This window comes from Balaenoptera physalus (assembly GCF_965194825.1).
Source record: "Balaenoptera physalus genome assembly, chromosome: 4".
Classification (NCBI taxonomy): Eukaryota; Metazoa; Chordata; class Mammalia; order Artiodactyla; family Balaenopteridae; genus Balaenoptera; species Balaenoptera physalus.
In genome coordinates, this window is record NC_138891.1 from 85,906,381 (window position 1) to 85,920,239 (window position 13,859).

A 13,859-nucleotide genomic window follows, 5' to 3' on the forward strand; every position below is an offset into this window, starting at 1 on the left:
TTTAAAAAGAAAGCAGAACATACATTAACATATACATTGACAGGAAAAGACTTTCAAGATATCATTAAACAAAAACAAGCAAATTTTTGAATAGATGATCATATTCATGTAAAAAAACCACATAGAGGCATGCATATACGTAATAGTTATGTGTATGGAACTGTAAAAAATAAGGTTTGCAAGGAAAAACACCAATCAACAGTGGCTCTCTGGTGGAAGAGAGGGATGGGGAGGGAGCCTGGAAGGCTATAAAGAGGGAATTTTGCTTTTTGGTTTAAGCAGGAGGAACACAGTCAGACCACTCCTCCAGAAAGGGCACTTCAGCTGCTGCGTGGAGAATGAATGAGGGTGAGGGTAGGATGGGGTAGTAGGAGACGACTTTAATCATCCAGGGAAAGACGAAGAAGACCTGGACCAAGGCAGTGGCGGTGGGGTGAAGAGGAGAGAGAGGATTTGAAAGCTCATCAGGAGGTACAATCAACTCAACCTGACCGATTAGTTGCCTGGGGAGAGGATGAAGACAAAAATCTAGGATGACTCCTGGCTCCAATTTCAGAAGTCCAGGGAGATGACGAGAAGAGCAAAGACAGGGAATCCTAAGAAAACAGTGGAGGGGGAGGCCAGATGATTATTCTCTTTTGTGCATTCTGGGTTTGAGGTATCAGCCACTGAACATATGGACCGAAAGTCAGGGATATGTATATAGAGTGTGACTGCCCAGCCTAGAGAGAACGGTAGGTGCTTGACACAGTGCTGCCACTCCCTATGCCTGCTGCCATGGCAGACAGAGCCAGCCAGCAGACCGCCCTCACCCCGCTGCACCTGGGCACAGCTCCCAGCACCTTGAGATGAAACTCATCTGCCATCCCTGGCCTAGGGAATACATGGAGAAGGAAAGAAAGCCGACAACAGAACCTTGGGGAGCTTCAGTATTTAAGGGCATTCAGAGTAAGAGGAGCCAGTGAATAAGAGGGGAAGAAATCACAGGAAGAGGAAAAGATGTATGCAGACATACAAAGCAGACGGTTACATGGCCTGCCCCTTTCCGTGACTGGTACAGCCCCACCTGGGAAATTCATTTTCACAGGTGTAAGACATATAACCATATAATTTATTGTCTAAAATGCGACACATTTAAAAGTAAAAGGGGACACTATCAATAATCATGTCAAGACAATAGCGTAAGCATAAGGGGTACAGAGAGGGACCCCTGCATTTGACCAACACACAGAAATAATGTGAAATGGTCAGGCTGACTTAACACAGAAGAGGGATTTGAGGCTCATCTAATAATCATGCTCCGTCACACGCCCTGTCCTCCTTTCTCCTCATCCAAACATTACTTATCCTATGAGGATAATTACTGGCTCAGAACAATTGCTAGCAAACAACTGTTCGCAGAGCTAACAGTGCAGACCCACAGCAATGGTCCCACGCTGGACCCTTACTGCACATACAGAGAGTTCTATTAAGAACAAGTAAGCGTCCTCTAATTATTTCATGTATATTAACTTGATTAGCCAAATTATATTTTTTATTGGTAAACGCAAGTAATGATGTTTTTGAAACTCCGTGTGCTTTTGCCATAGTGGGGCCCACTTGTTGCTCAGGATTACTCTACATAAATGATCAGACACTGAAAGCTTCTCCTCTGATCGTATCTCCTGTTCTCCCACCTCCTCTGCGCTCTCCTAATGAACGCTTCCATTTCCAGCTTTATTAACTCTGCTATCAAGATCCTTTATTCAGGGACTTCCCTGGTGGTGCAATGGTTGAGAATTTGCCTGCCAATGCAGGGTACACGGGTTTGATCCCTGGTCCGGGAAGATCCCACATGCTGCGGAGCAACGAAGCCCGTGTGCCACAACTGCTGAGCCTGCGCTCTAGAGCCCATGAGCCACAACCACAACTCCTGAAGCCCGCATGCCTAGAGCCTGTGCTCCACAACAAGAGAAGCCACCGCAATGAGAAGCCCGCGCACAGCAACAGAGAGTAGCCCCCTCTCGCCGCAACTAGAGAGAGCCCACATGGAGCAACGAAGACCCAACGCAGCCAAAAATAAATAAATAAATATATATTAAAAAAAAAAAAAAAGATCCTTTATTCACTGCTGCAGCTTCATCTTCCCCAGCTCATGAGATGATGAGTTTACTGTGCCTTAAGGAGATAAGAAAGGTGGGGAGGGGCACATTCCAGACTTATTTAGGGAACTGGTACCAAGGTGGAGTGAAAAACTGAATATTACTTGGATATTAAAAGGGGTCTTGAAAGACTCAAATCTCTGGGCTGAGGAGCTGGGGGCTGCCACAAAGGGAGACAGTATTGAGGGAGAGCCAAAGGAAGAGCAGGTGTGAGGAGGGGAGATACCGAGTTTGGTTATCTCCAAGTTTGAGGTGCACGTGAGGAATACTCTAGTGACAGAACCCAGCAAAGGCCTGTGGTTATGTAATTCTGAAGCTAAGTAGAGCGATCTCCATTACACACACAATTTTAGAATTTTCAGCAATTAAAACTAAGGGGAGCTGCCTGGGGAGAACAAATAGTGAGGGGTGAAAAGAGAGCCTAAGATAGAATCCTAAAGAGCAATAAAACAATCAGGAAAAAAATCAGGTGAGAGTAAGAGACCAAGAAATGAGGAACAGAGAAGAAGGAGGAGCAGAAAGGGTGGTAACACGGAACGTAAATTAGCGAGAGTTTCTAAGAGAAAGGAGTGGCGAGGGGCACAGCTTTACCTCTGACTCTTCCTGTAGCTTCAGACAATTATCCAGGAATAGAAGCGATCGGTCCACAGACTTTCTGGCTCTTTTTATGGAAGTGGTTTCATCACAAGTTGCCTCTCCATCTGAAAGGCACTGGAACCAGTCTGGCTGAAGGGCCTGCTGAATTGCCATGAACTTGGAGGCAGTCATTTCCACTCGTCCTCCAACACCCCACACAGACACTGACTGCCATGGGACAAGACGATGAGGGATTAGGAAGAGTAACATGCAAAGAAAAAGAAAATAATAAAATGAGCAAAGCAATCCTGAACTCAATTCTTCTTTACAGGTGGAGAGAGGGTGGCAATTCAATATCCTAGACACGGTGGGTAAAGAGGTTTCCTACACTATATTCCAAATTCTCTAAGGACCTGATAGCTCAGAGGGACTCCGATAAAGTCTTTCAATGGCCACACAAGCCAACTTCTGAGTTAGCACTCAGAATTCCATAATTACTTTTCCAGAAGCCCAGTCTTCCATTCTCCCCCGCCCCCTGCTGTTCCTGAATACACCATAGACTTTAATTCTTCTGTCTTTGTTCACATTGTTCCTTTTGACTGAAATGGCCTTCCCCTACTTCTCTGCCTGGTAAAATACTATTCAAGACATAAGAGTTCAAATACCATCTACTCTATTGTGTTCCCCAAACGTTACTAGGCATAATCAATTGCTCACTCTTATAAGCTCTTTCAGCAATTTGTATTTATTTCTTTCACAGAAAAGATAGCCCTGGGGCTTCCCTGGTGGTGCAGTGGTTAAGAATCCACCTGCCAATGCAGGCGACATGGGTTTGATCCCTGGTCCGGGAAGATCCCACATGCCGTGGAGCAACTAAGCCCGCGCGCCACAACTACTGAGCCTGTGCTCTAGAGCCCGCGAGCCACAACTACTGAAGCCCACGTGCCTAGAGCCCGTGCTCTGCAACAGGAGAAGCCACTGCAATGAGAAGCCCACGCACCACAACGAAGAGTAGCCCCTGCTCGCCGCAACTAGAGAGAGCCCGTGCACAGCAACGAAGACCCAACACAGCCACAAATAAACAAACAAAGAGAAGAGAAAGAAAAAGAAAAGATAGCCCTTATCACACCATTGTATATATGTCTGACTAGAGTATCTGAATTCATGGTTGTGCCCCAAACGCACAGTCTGGGGCCTCACACATTATTAATGTTTAATAAGTGTTTACTAGATTGAGTTAGATACAGAAACATGTGCAAAGACATAAATCCCATAGTACACAAGAATCTCTATATGTTCCTTTGGTTATTCCTTTCCCTACAGCATCTCTCTTCTTAGAAGAGATGGACATAAATGCGGGGCCACATACAATCTTTTTATTCTGGCATAAGAACACTGTTTAAATGAATACTTTCTCCCTTATAAATGGAAGAGACAACTGAGGTCGAAATATTTTCTTTTGAATTCAAATTACAAAATGAAAAGAAGTGTAAAACAGAAGACAAATTTAAAATAGTTATCTTAGGTAAGATTAATAGATATTGTTGATATCAATAAAGTGGGTGCAGGAAAAGTAACTGTGTTTGTAAAGTGGCAATATATACTAAAGCTTTTCCAGAATGCTGTCCTCAGGGACAATGCAATGGGGCCATATCTCAGGTTAAAACTTTTAAGGAAGTCCTTTGAATACTGTTTTTCACTAGCTAAAATCTCCGGCTTTTTCAAATTCTGTTCTGAACAGCAGTATTATACTGAGATTCTACTATATATAGTTATACATGTGATAACACTCATCAGCAACTTTCCCCACTATTCCTGAGGTTGTTAAAACTTCAAATAAAGCATGGTATCAAAAGACTATTGTTTTCTACCATCATAGCAATTTCTTTTTTTGGCATGTACTTGACCTTTCTCTACTCCCAAATTTTTGGCAACAATGAAAAAGCTGAGGATACAGTCCTTACCTTAACCTCATCCTTGGGCTGCCCCACTCTAACTCCTATAAACCACACCATCCCACTATAGTCGTAGAAATAAAGAGAAGGCATAAAGGGGTCTGGAATGGGTCAGCATCCCAAGCAGTGGGATCCTTGCATCTGAGAGATCCCATAGGCTGACTTCCTGAGAAAAACCTTCAGCCTTGGAGGACCTTCTGAGAACATACCTTATTTGTTACATAACCAGCTGGGCAAGGGCTGACTGGATCATGCAGGGAACAGTACAAGAGTGATTCTGGCATGCCTGTATAAACATAAAAAAAGAACCCTTGAGAGCACTTACATCAAAAATTACACTGTGTTGTAACAGAGAGCAGCTTCATAATGTGTACTGCTGGATAAAGCAAGTCTAAAACACAATAAATTGCTCATACTTTATCTTAGAATTGTAGGAGGCCTGTCAACATGAATGAAAAGATTACTTTGAAACCTACTAACCTAAAAGAAGAATTAAACATAAAGGTTCATGTCTAAAGACATAGTGAGTTGCTACAAAAGAAAGGTATAACCTGAAGTATGATACAATGAAAGTGTTTAATGATATGTTGACCCTACTTGATTTGCTTTGAAGAATTTAATATCAAGTATGGTCATTCTAGGCACTATCCAAGGGGAACTAGCTACTGGAAAGATGAAATTATACAGTCAATAGGTAATCTTATTAATAATAAATCCAGCCCACACCATGGGTCCCTAGGGGCAGAATTATAGAAAAGCTGCAGGACATTGCAAATGGATCTCATTTTCAATAAGTTTCATTTACTCAAGATGCCAGTTTCTTAGGTTCTTTAATCAAAAAGATAGTTGTTTAAAAAAAAAAATCCAAAAATAGTTTACTAAGCCATATGTACTTAAATTTCATATGCTGCATTTTCATAAGAAAAAAAAAATAGAATTTTGCTGAAAAAAGACCAAAAATATAAAGCAAACAAAAATCTCTGCAGTTCTCCACCTTATTGTCTACAATTTCAATTATTACAATTATCTCTAGAAAGCTTATATTAGCTATTTTCACTTAATTATACTCTTGTATACTTTAAAGCTGGTTATTAAAATTGGTCTCAGATCAAGGAAAATGATATTATATAAATTCCTCTACTGAAACACAGGCCCTTGTGACAACCAAGTCATCATGCAGTTTCCCTCAGAAGCAGAGGACTGAATAACCAATGGAAGCAGGATCTTCATTCATTTAAGTGAGTCCTAGATATTGGGAAAAAGCTTCAAAAGAAAATGGTCTACAGAAGAATTGGTTCTCTGGCTGTCCCTGCTAAGCTTTCCTATAAATAAATGGACACATAGATCAGCATTCAAAATCCTATTTCTGGAACAGAAGATAATATTCACATATCAGAATATAGCTGAATATAAATTCTTCATCCTCTGCCTTATGTTTTAGGCTCAAACATGACAAGCCTGCTTTGGATCTTAGGTATGTCCCATGCAGTCCTTCACCTCTAGGTCTTTGCTCTTTGCCTGGAGTGTCTGCCCACACCTGTCTCCCACCACCACTGCACCCACCTCCTGACCTGGCTAACTCCTACTCCTCCTTGACCCAGCTAAGGCGCCCCCTCATCTTCTTTGTCAATAATCCTTCCTTTATTCTGACCTCCTTCCACATGGACCCAACAGCAGGTTATGTGTTCCTTCCTCTGGGCTCTCATGATACCTGTATCTACACCTGATCCTGCAAATGTAGTCACCACACTCTACTAGAATTACCTGTTTATCTTTACCCCAACTAGGCTCTGAGTTTCATGAGGGCAGCAATTGTTTCCCACTCATCTTTGAATCCCCAGTTCAAAGGGGTTCCTGGTTCTTAGATACTCATTAAATGCTTATTAAATTAATGAATAAATAAATGTATGAATGAAGGATCAAAGAATAAACAGCATCTCCAACCTCCAAATTAATACACCACAAGGCACACACAAATAACTTGATTAATTTTTACCTATAAACTTTCCAACTCCTTCCTTATATTCTGCCAAGACTTCATGATGTTCTGCCCTGTAAGCAAAACAGAAAACTATGTAACATAATAATGAATCATTCTACAGATACTCTATGCAACAACTGAAACCCTCTTCTCACCCAAACAAGCTACGTGACAGTAAATGTAGTCTCAAACAACCAAGTACACCATTATTCAAGAGTCCCCCACTCATTAGGTTGGGTTCATTAGCCAGAGCAAAGCTCTTCAATTTGCAAGTGGTTCTGTGAGAGGAGAAATTGGCAAAGAGCAACGGCCTCAGAATATCTAGATTTTCTTCTTGTCCCTTGTCCCTTTAAAATCACTGTTATTAACACAGTCTTACAGAGTTATTTGATCTTATAGCAGATTCTTCAATTAGGGATGAGGTCAGTATGTACATTACACAAAATGATCTCACTCCATTAGTTGTTTCCCTAGAGTAGAACATGTGCAAAGACAGAGAAAACTTTGAGGCTGGTGCGTGAAGACAGCCCCTAGGTTCCAAGTTTAGCCCTCATAGAGCATTCCAGGCCCTGTCACCCCTGGGAGCAGTGGCAATGAGGGCGGTATGGAAAAGTGAAGCAGCTCTATCATGTAGGTCTGGCCCATGATTCCAGATTAGGGCCAGATGATGTATAATATTTGATATCTCTCTTCTGATTTCATTCTAAAAAACCTACAAATTTTGCACGTAAGCAAAAAAGTCTTCCTCTTTACCACACCTTATTAAGGTAACCAAGCTGCTGCCAGGGTTGACATGTGAACGATCACGTCTCATACTTACAGTGATGACAGTGTAAGCTGAGCCATGGCAGGAACCCCGTGGATTTTATGCAGCGTGTGATGGGTCAGGTGTGGGGCAGAGCCAGTCTTGGTGTACAGAAGGCAGCCTGGAATGTCCATGGTGCAGTCCCCGGTTTTGCCTAGGTTTTTTATTTTTCCTAGGCGACAGCCATTAACCACCTTGGTAAGGCTTAGCTTCATCCTAAGGGGTTCCTCTAGGTCCTGATAAGAAAAGTACATTACATTCAGAAGGAGTTCCATGACATCTAAAAGCTAAACATTTTTCCAAGCAAACTACAAAAAAAAAAAAAAGATAGCATGTTTGTTATTACTTCCTGTCTAGGATTTTTTTAGATATCAGGAATAGGGGAATGGGAAAAGACACAGAGAGAATAAGACACCTTCCCCAAAGTCCCAGCACAATATGATGACATCAACCACATTTAAATTCAGTCATGGAAATTTTGTCCGAGCTGATGGAAACCAAACAAGCAGAAGAACAGAAGTAAAGACTAATCATGGAAAGAGCACTGTGAAGCCAAGGATTGCTCTCAGCCATGAAAATGTGTATAGAGAAAGGTCATACTGCTTAGGAAATACTGATTACTGATTTGATCCATTTTTTTTCTTTCTCTAATTTGAGAGAATACTAGGCAACATAGCAGTTTTTCCTAATATGTAATTAAATGAAGAAAACAGATTCCAAAACAGCATTCTGCTGTTTATTAAAATATATCAAAAAACATACATCAAGAGATACACAGAGGTTATGTCAGAGAGGTGGGATTATTCTCCAACTTTGTTCTTATACGGTGTCCAAATAGAGGTGAGAAACTGTGTGGCGTATCCATGCAATTCGTAAGCAACGTTGCATTACTCTTATAATTGGGAAGGAAAAATATTTGATTAACAAAAAAGATATACTTTCTAAATTCCACAGATACACAGGGAAAAAAATCAGAAAATGTGGTCAATTACTTTGTTGGACTGTGTTAATTATTATTCAGTGAAGCAAATCCTGGGCCCCACTTCTTTAAATGCCCTGTAAAACTTAGTAACCAGGCATGGCAGATCATTTGCAAAATGTCACTGGATATCCAGCATTGAAATACCAGCGTCTCTGCAGCAAGTATTGATACCATACCCTCTGGAATTTTTGCCAGTTAGGCTAGGCCCAGTTTTATTAATAGATAAATTAATACAGCTCTCTGAGAGGTTCCAACCTTAGATCCTATCCTCTTAAGCATTATACTAAACCACACGCTGAAAGTCAACCATTGTTTAAGATGTTACCAAATAAATAAGCATTATTTATCGTTAGTTAAAAAATATTCAGGAATGCAAATATTACTTTTTTGGGAGTTATAAATTTTTATATTGAAATAAAATAGTTAACAGTCTTTTGAATTTTAGAAAAAAGAATAACTACTTTCCCTATGGTTCAATAAGTGATTTCATGTTAAACATGAATTATAAAAAATGGTATAAGTATTTGGGGAAAGGCTGGTCAATTTTCTGTGACTCTACCTTCATTATTTCAAGTTATCACAAAGATAAAATATCTCACTGGAACCCACAGAAATGGAGAGTGTTAAGAGAAAAAAGTTATTATGTTTTAACAAAGGGTAATATAAAAGCTATTTTTTTAAAGCCATGCTATTACACATTAAAACTGCTAAAATAAAAGAAAGTTTATACCAAAAAAATAAATATAATTACAGGCTAATGAGAAGGTAATATAGAAAATACAATACAAAAGAAGAGTCATTAGTTTATACAATCATATTCCTTTTCTAAAAAAAGATTTATTATTTATTTATTTATTTTATTTACTTTTGGCTGCATCGGGTCTTAGTTGCAGCACGCGGGATCTTCGTTGAGGCATGCCGGATCTTTCCTTGCAGCGCGCGGGCTTCTCTCTAGTTGTGGCGTGCGCGTTTTCTCTAGTTGTGGCTCACGGGGTTCAGAGAGCGTGGGCATCCCACAGGCTCTCTCATTGAGGTGTGCGAGCTCAGTAGTTGTGGTACGCAGGCTTGAGGGATCTTAGTTCCCCTGACTAGGGATCGAACCCGTGTCCCCTGCATTGTAAGGTGGATTCTTTACCACTGGACCACCAGGGAAGTCCCTCATACTCCTTATTGATTTATCAAGTAATACACATAACCTTCTGGTTTCAAGTGATAAATATCTTTTAAACTAACAGAGCTTGGAAGCCATTTGTAGCAAAGTTAAAGAATGTATTTTGCAATCTAAGTAAGTTCTAGAGAACTGAAGCAGGGGAAGCACGAAAGTAAGAAATTCACTTCAAAGTTAATGAATCAACCTTATTATTCTGACTATTAGAATCACTAATCAATCACTTATTGATAAATAAATATGGAACAATAGGTTTTTGAAACATAAATAAGAACTAATGAAAATTTAATAGACCAAGATTACTAATATTGCAACAACTTAGCGCTTACTACCCTCACATACCTCTGAGAAAGGAAGAAACTGCATTGTCCCGCGTGTTTTCAGAAAGGCCTAGGGAGAAGAATTTGCTGGTTCCTCCCCTTACTCCAAAAATTCTGTCTCATCTGAGCTGCTTAAGTTTTGTGAAGAGTTTAAATGTACACACGAGTTGTATTTTAAATTAAATCCATATAAAAGTAGGAAGAGCCTTCATAGGATAAAACTAGGATGTGTGAAAAGTGAAGTTTAGGATTCTAGAATGCTACCAATTTTTATTACTATCTCTCCCCATCAAACCCTCCTTTCATTTTTCCAGTTTATTAATAAATAACATAAAAGATTGACAATCAAAGCTGCTGACAAGCATGAGATAATGTGCTTTTCCATGTCAAGTTAACTCAATTCCAGGTAAAAACAACAAACCGCAGTGCTTTAGTAAACCTCTGTTTGACATCCCAGGTAATGTATGACTGCCATCGGACTTTAGAAATGCTGAAAATAGTGAAGTCTGACCATTACTACCAGAGACGCCAAACTGAGAGCTCCTCGTGAACTTCATCATCCGCTCTGCCGTCCCACAATAACAAATCTGAGGCTAAGCAAGATTAATCAGACTTAGTCTAGAACCCAGGTCTCTGCCAAGAGGCCTGAGCTTTTGATTACATCTTTGAAGTGAGAGTAATACAGTGTCGGTATATGCATATCTCCTCTTCCCACTCTTTCCTCAATCGAAGAAATAGCTTCCTTCATTCTTAACCCAAGGTCTGTCACTACAGGTCCGTTGTAGTTCTAGAAGACCTCAGCCACCATGCTCTTAGATGCAGAGATGGGTCCTCCTGTGACACAATGCACAAAAGTTTAATCTCCATAACTTTAAGGATGAAGTTGAAAATCCTTAGCTTAGTGTACTGAACCCACTAGGTCAGCTGCAGAGAAATACCCACGTGGTTCTCTCCACAGTATGGGACTCTGATGCTATGTACTCACATTCTGCTGTTCGGGGTTTCTTAAGAGTCCGACCCTAATCACAGTAAATGGACATGGCATCAAAGGAAACGTAGACAAATGTGTCTAAAGAAAAGTACTGTAATAGATAAATTGTTACTGGTGATTCTGTGTATTGTGAGGATGAATACAAATATTAAGAAATCTGAGGAAAGCGTCAGAGAATGTACTTTAGCTGGAAATCAACATTTAAAAAATAACATGCAACTTTGTCCAGCTTTGAACCCAGCTTTCTCCTTTCCTCGTTACTGATCAATTTGTGGTTAGTGTTTTTATAATTGCACCTTTTTTCTAGGGGCTTGAACACAAAAAGGTTTTATTATGGAGTAATGTGAACATAATATATACACACATATACATATTCATGTACATTTTTTTTTTTTTAATTTTTGGCTGCATTGAGTCTTCACTGCTGCGCGTGGGCTTCCTCTAGTTGTGGTGAGCAGGGGCCACTCCTCGCTGCGGTGCACGGGCCTCTCATTGCGGTGGCCTCTCCTGTTGCAGAGAACGGGCTCCAGGCACACGGGCCTCAGCAGTTGTGGCTCGCGGGCTCTAGAGCACAGGCTCAGTAGTTGTGGCGCATGGGCCCAGCTGCTCCACGGCATGTGCGATCCTCCCGGACCAGGGCTTGAACCCTTGTTCCCCGCATCGGCAGGCGGATTCCCAATCACTGCACCACCAGGGAAGCCCTCATGTACATATTTTTAAAACATGCTTTTGGAGTGATATAGTCTATTGATCCAAGCAAAGTTCTCAAGAAACAAACTAACGGTCTCCAAAATATTAACTGGTTTTTATTTGGCTTCATATCATTACCCTTTTCCCTTTCACTTGTTGTGAGTCTCTTCTAAGATTTCTGGGGTTGTGCTTTTCTCAATATACAAACATCTACATTTTCACTTCCTGGTAAAGTCTTAAAAAACCATTAAAAGAGCCATTTGGAAATAATGGTTAATGGAAAAACTCTTAATCACTTTAAGGACAAGTAGATCTATGCTTTTACCAGGGCTAACCAAGATTCCCTGCACTTGTGGCAGCACTGTACGTATCTTAATACCTCCATTGCCACATATTTCTCCCCTCCTTCCATTCCCTTAGGAAAAAAGGGATTTTTTTAATGTTTCTTAATGGATTCTCTACAGACTGTCATGGAAAGATGACCACAATACACTGAGGGAAAAGAGCAGGCTTAGGTAAACATATTTTTTGCAAAAGAAAAATTGCATATATATATTTATAAATATGCACACACAAACACACACTGTACACTGTCTGTATATGCCTGCAAAAAAAGTCTGAAGGACTTCTAAACAATACGGTGCACTGAGCTGACTAAGAAAGACATATAGAAATGATGGACTCAAATTCTAGAAACTAGTAACGGAAGATGAGGAGGAGATTATTCAGAGGTACTATTCTAAAATTCTTACACTATTTGGGAGGAGGAGAGAGATCATGAATAATGTTAAACTTTAAGTATGCGTGTTAAAAATTTTTAAGTAAGCATTAAAAGATTACTGAAAATGGATAATTCCCAAACCCGCTGGGGAGGGGCAGGGAAGGATAAAGAAAACTTGGTTAATACTTAAGGGAAAAAAAGAGGAAAAGAGACCAAAAGGCACATCAAAAATAGAAAATACAAAATAAGATGGCAGGAGTAAGTCCCAATATGTCAGTAATCACAATAAAAGTTAAATTAGTTTCACCTATTTAAAGAAATAACAACAACAGTAGCAACATTTATTGGTTGTTTACTATGTATCAGGTCCTGTTAGTCACATGGTAACTCCACTATTATGTACTATCATGTCAATCTAAGGCAGATGCTATTATTATGGGCATTTTACAGATGAGGAAACCGAGGCTAAAAAAGTCACCATTTACAAAGTGGCAGAGCCACTTAAATCATAGAAGTCTGCCTTTAGAGGCTGTACTCTAATAGGCTGGTAGTCTATTAGAAGTCCCATCTTGTCCATAAACACATGCAATGTTTATATATTAACTGTAATGTTAAGATATAATGTTACAGTCATATTTTCCATTTCGCTATACTGTTATTACTGTTCTTGTTTTCCTTTATTTCCCTTCTCTGCCTCTATCCATCCTCCAACCTCTACAACCTTTCTATATATGCACACAAACATTTAAATATACTTGTATGGGAAAGGGTGTTTTTTAATTAAAAACATGCAAATATACTATACTATAAGAACTTCTCTGAAATTTGCTTTCTCCCAGGAATACACAACGGATATTTTTCCTGAAGAAGAGACACAGAATTTAACTTACCCTTTAAAATAACTACTTCATGATATTGCATAGCTTGGATGTAACACAATTTATTCTACCATCACCCTTCTGATGAACACTCAAGTTACAGAACAGGTCCTGTGATTGATGCAGTAGTCTTGAGGGCACAGCTTCCCTGATCTTTTTGACAAATCTCAAGTCAGCAGTGCGCTGATATAGGTACTATAGCTCCCATTTTAAAGATGAGTAAATTGAGGGTCCGAGAGTTATTAAACAAGTTGCGTAAGGTCATACAACTACAAAGTAGCTGGGTCTAAATCTCTACCCTGCCTTATGAACCTACATATCCCAGCATGGACTGTCCCCGGGAACACCTAGGCTCAGTCAATAACGATGGATTTAGCTTCACTCCATGGGCCGTCTCCAGGGGCCCCAGACCTCGCGAAGCGCTTAGATCAGGTGTTCGAGATCGGTCCAACCTTCCCAAGCACCCTGGGGAGTCTAGAAAAAACTTGCGCACAGAAACTTGACCTTTAAGCAGAGCCCGGTCGAAAGGAGACACTTTTCTCTCTGAGATGCGGTGAGGCTCACACGATTTGGGAGAATATGGATTTATAGAAGCCAGGATCCACCAGGCGACCCAGAAAAACGAAAGAGACATGGCGCGAGTACAATCAC

General features: G+C 40.3%; 1 protein-coding gene across 1 annotated transcript in view; it reads right to left on the reverse strand.

Moving 5' to 3' along the window:
* Window positions 1-13,376, reverse strand: part of QTRT2 (queuine tRNA-ribosyltransferase accessory subunit 2) — a 23,549-nt gene extending 10,173 nt beyond the window's left edge. Inside the window, exons 1-5 of the mRNA XM_082460244.1 lie at window positions 9,306-13,376; window positions 7,474-7,694; window positions 6,669-6,724; window positions 4,882-4,958; window positions 2,733-2,945 (exon numbers count right to left, since the gene is read on the reverse strand). Of these exons, the coding sequence (XP_082316370.1) occupies window positions 2,733-2,945; window positions 4,882-4,958; window positions 6,669-6,724; window positions 7,474-7,694; window positions 9,306-9,317 (579 nt within the window). The 5' untranslated portion in view covers window positions 9,318-13,376. The remainder of the gene's footprint in view (window positions 1-2,732; window positions 2,946-4,881; window positions 4,959-6,668; window positions 6,725-7,473; window positions 7,695-9,305) is intronic.
* Between the last annotated feature and the right edge of the window lie 483 nt (window positions 13,377-13,859).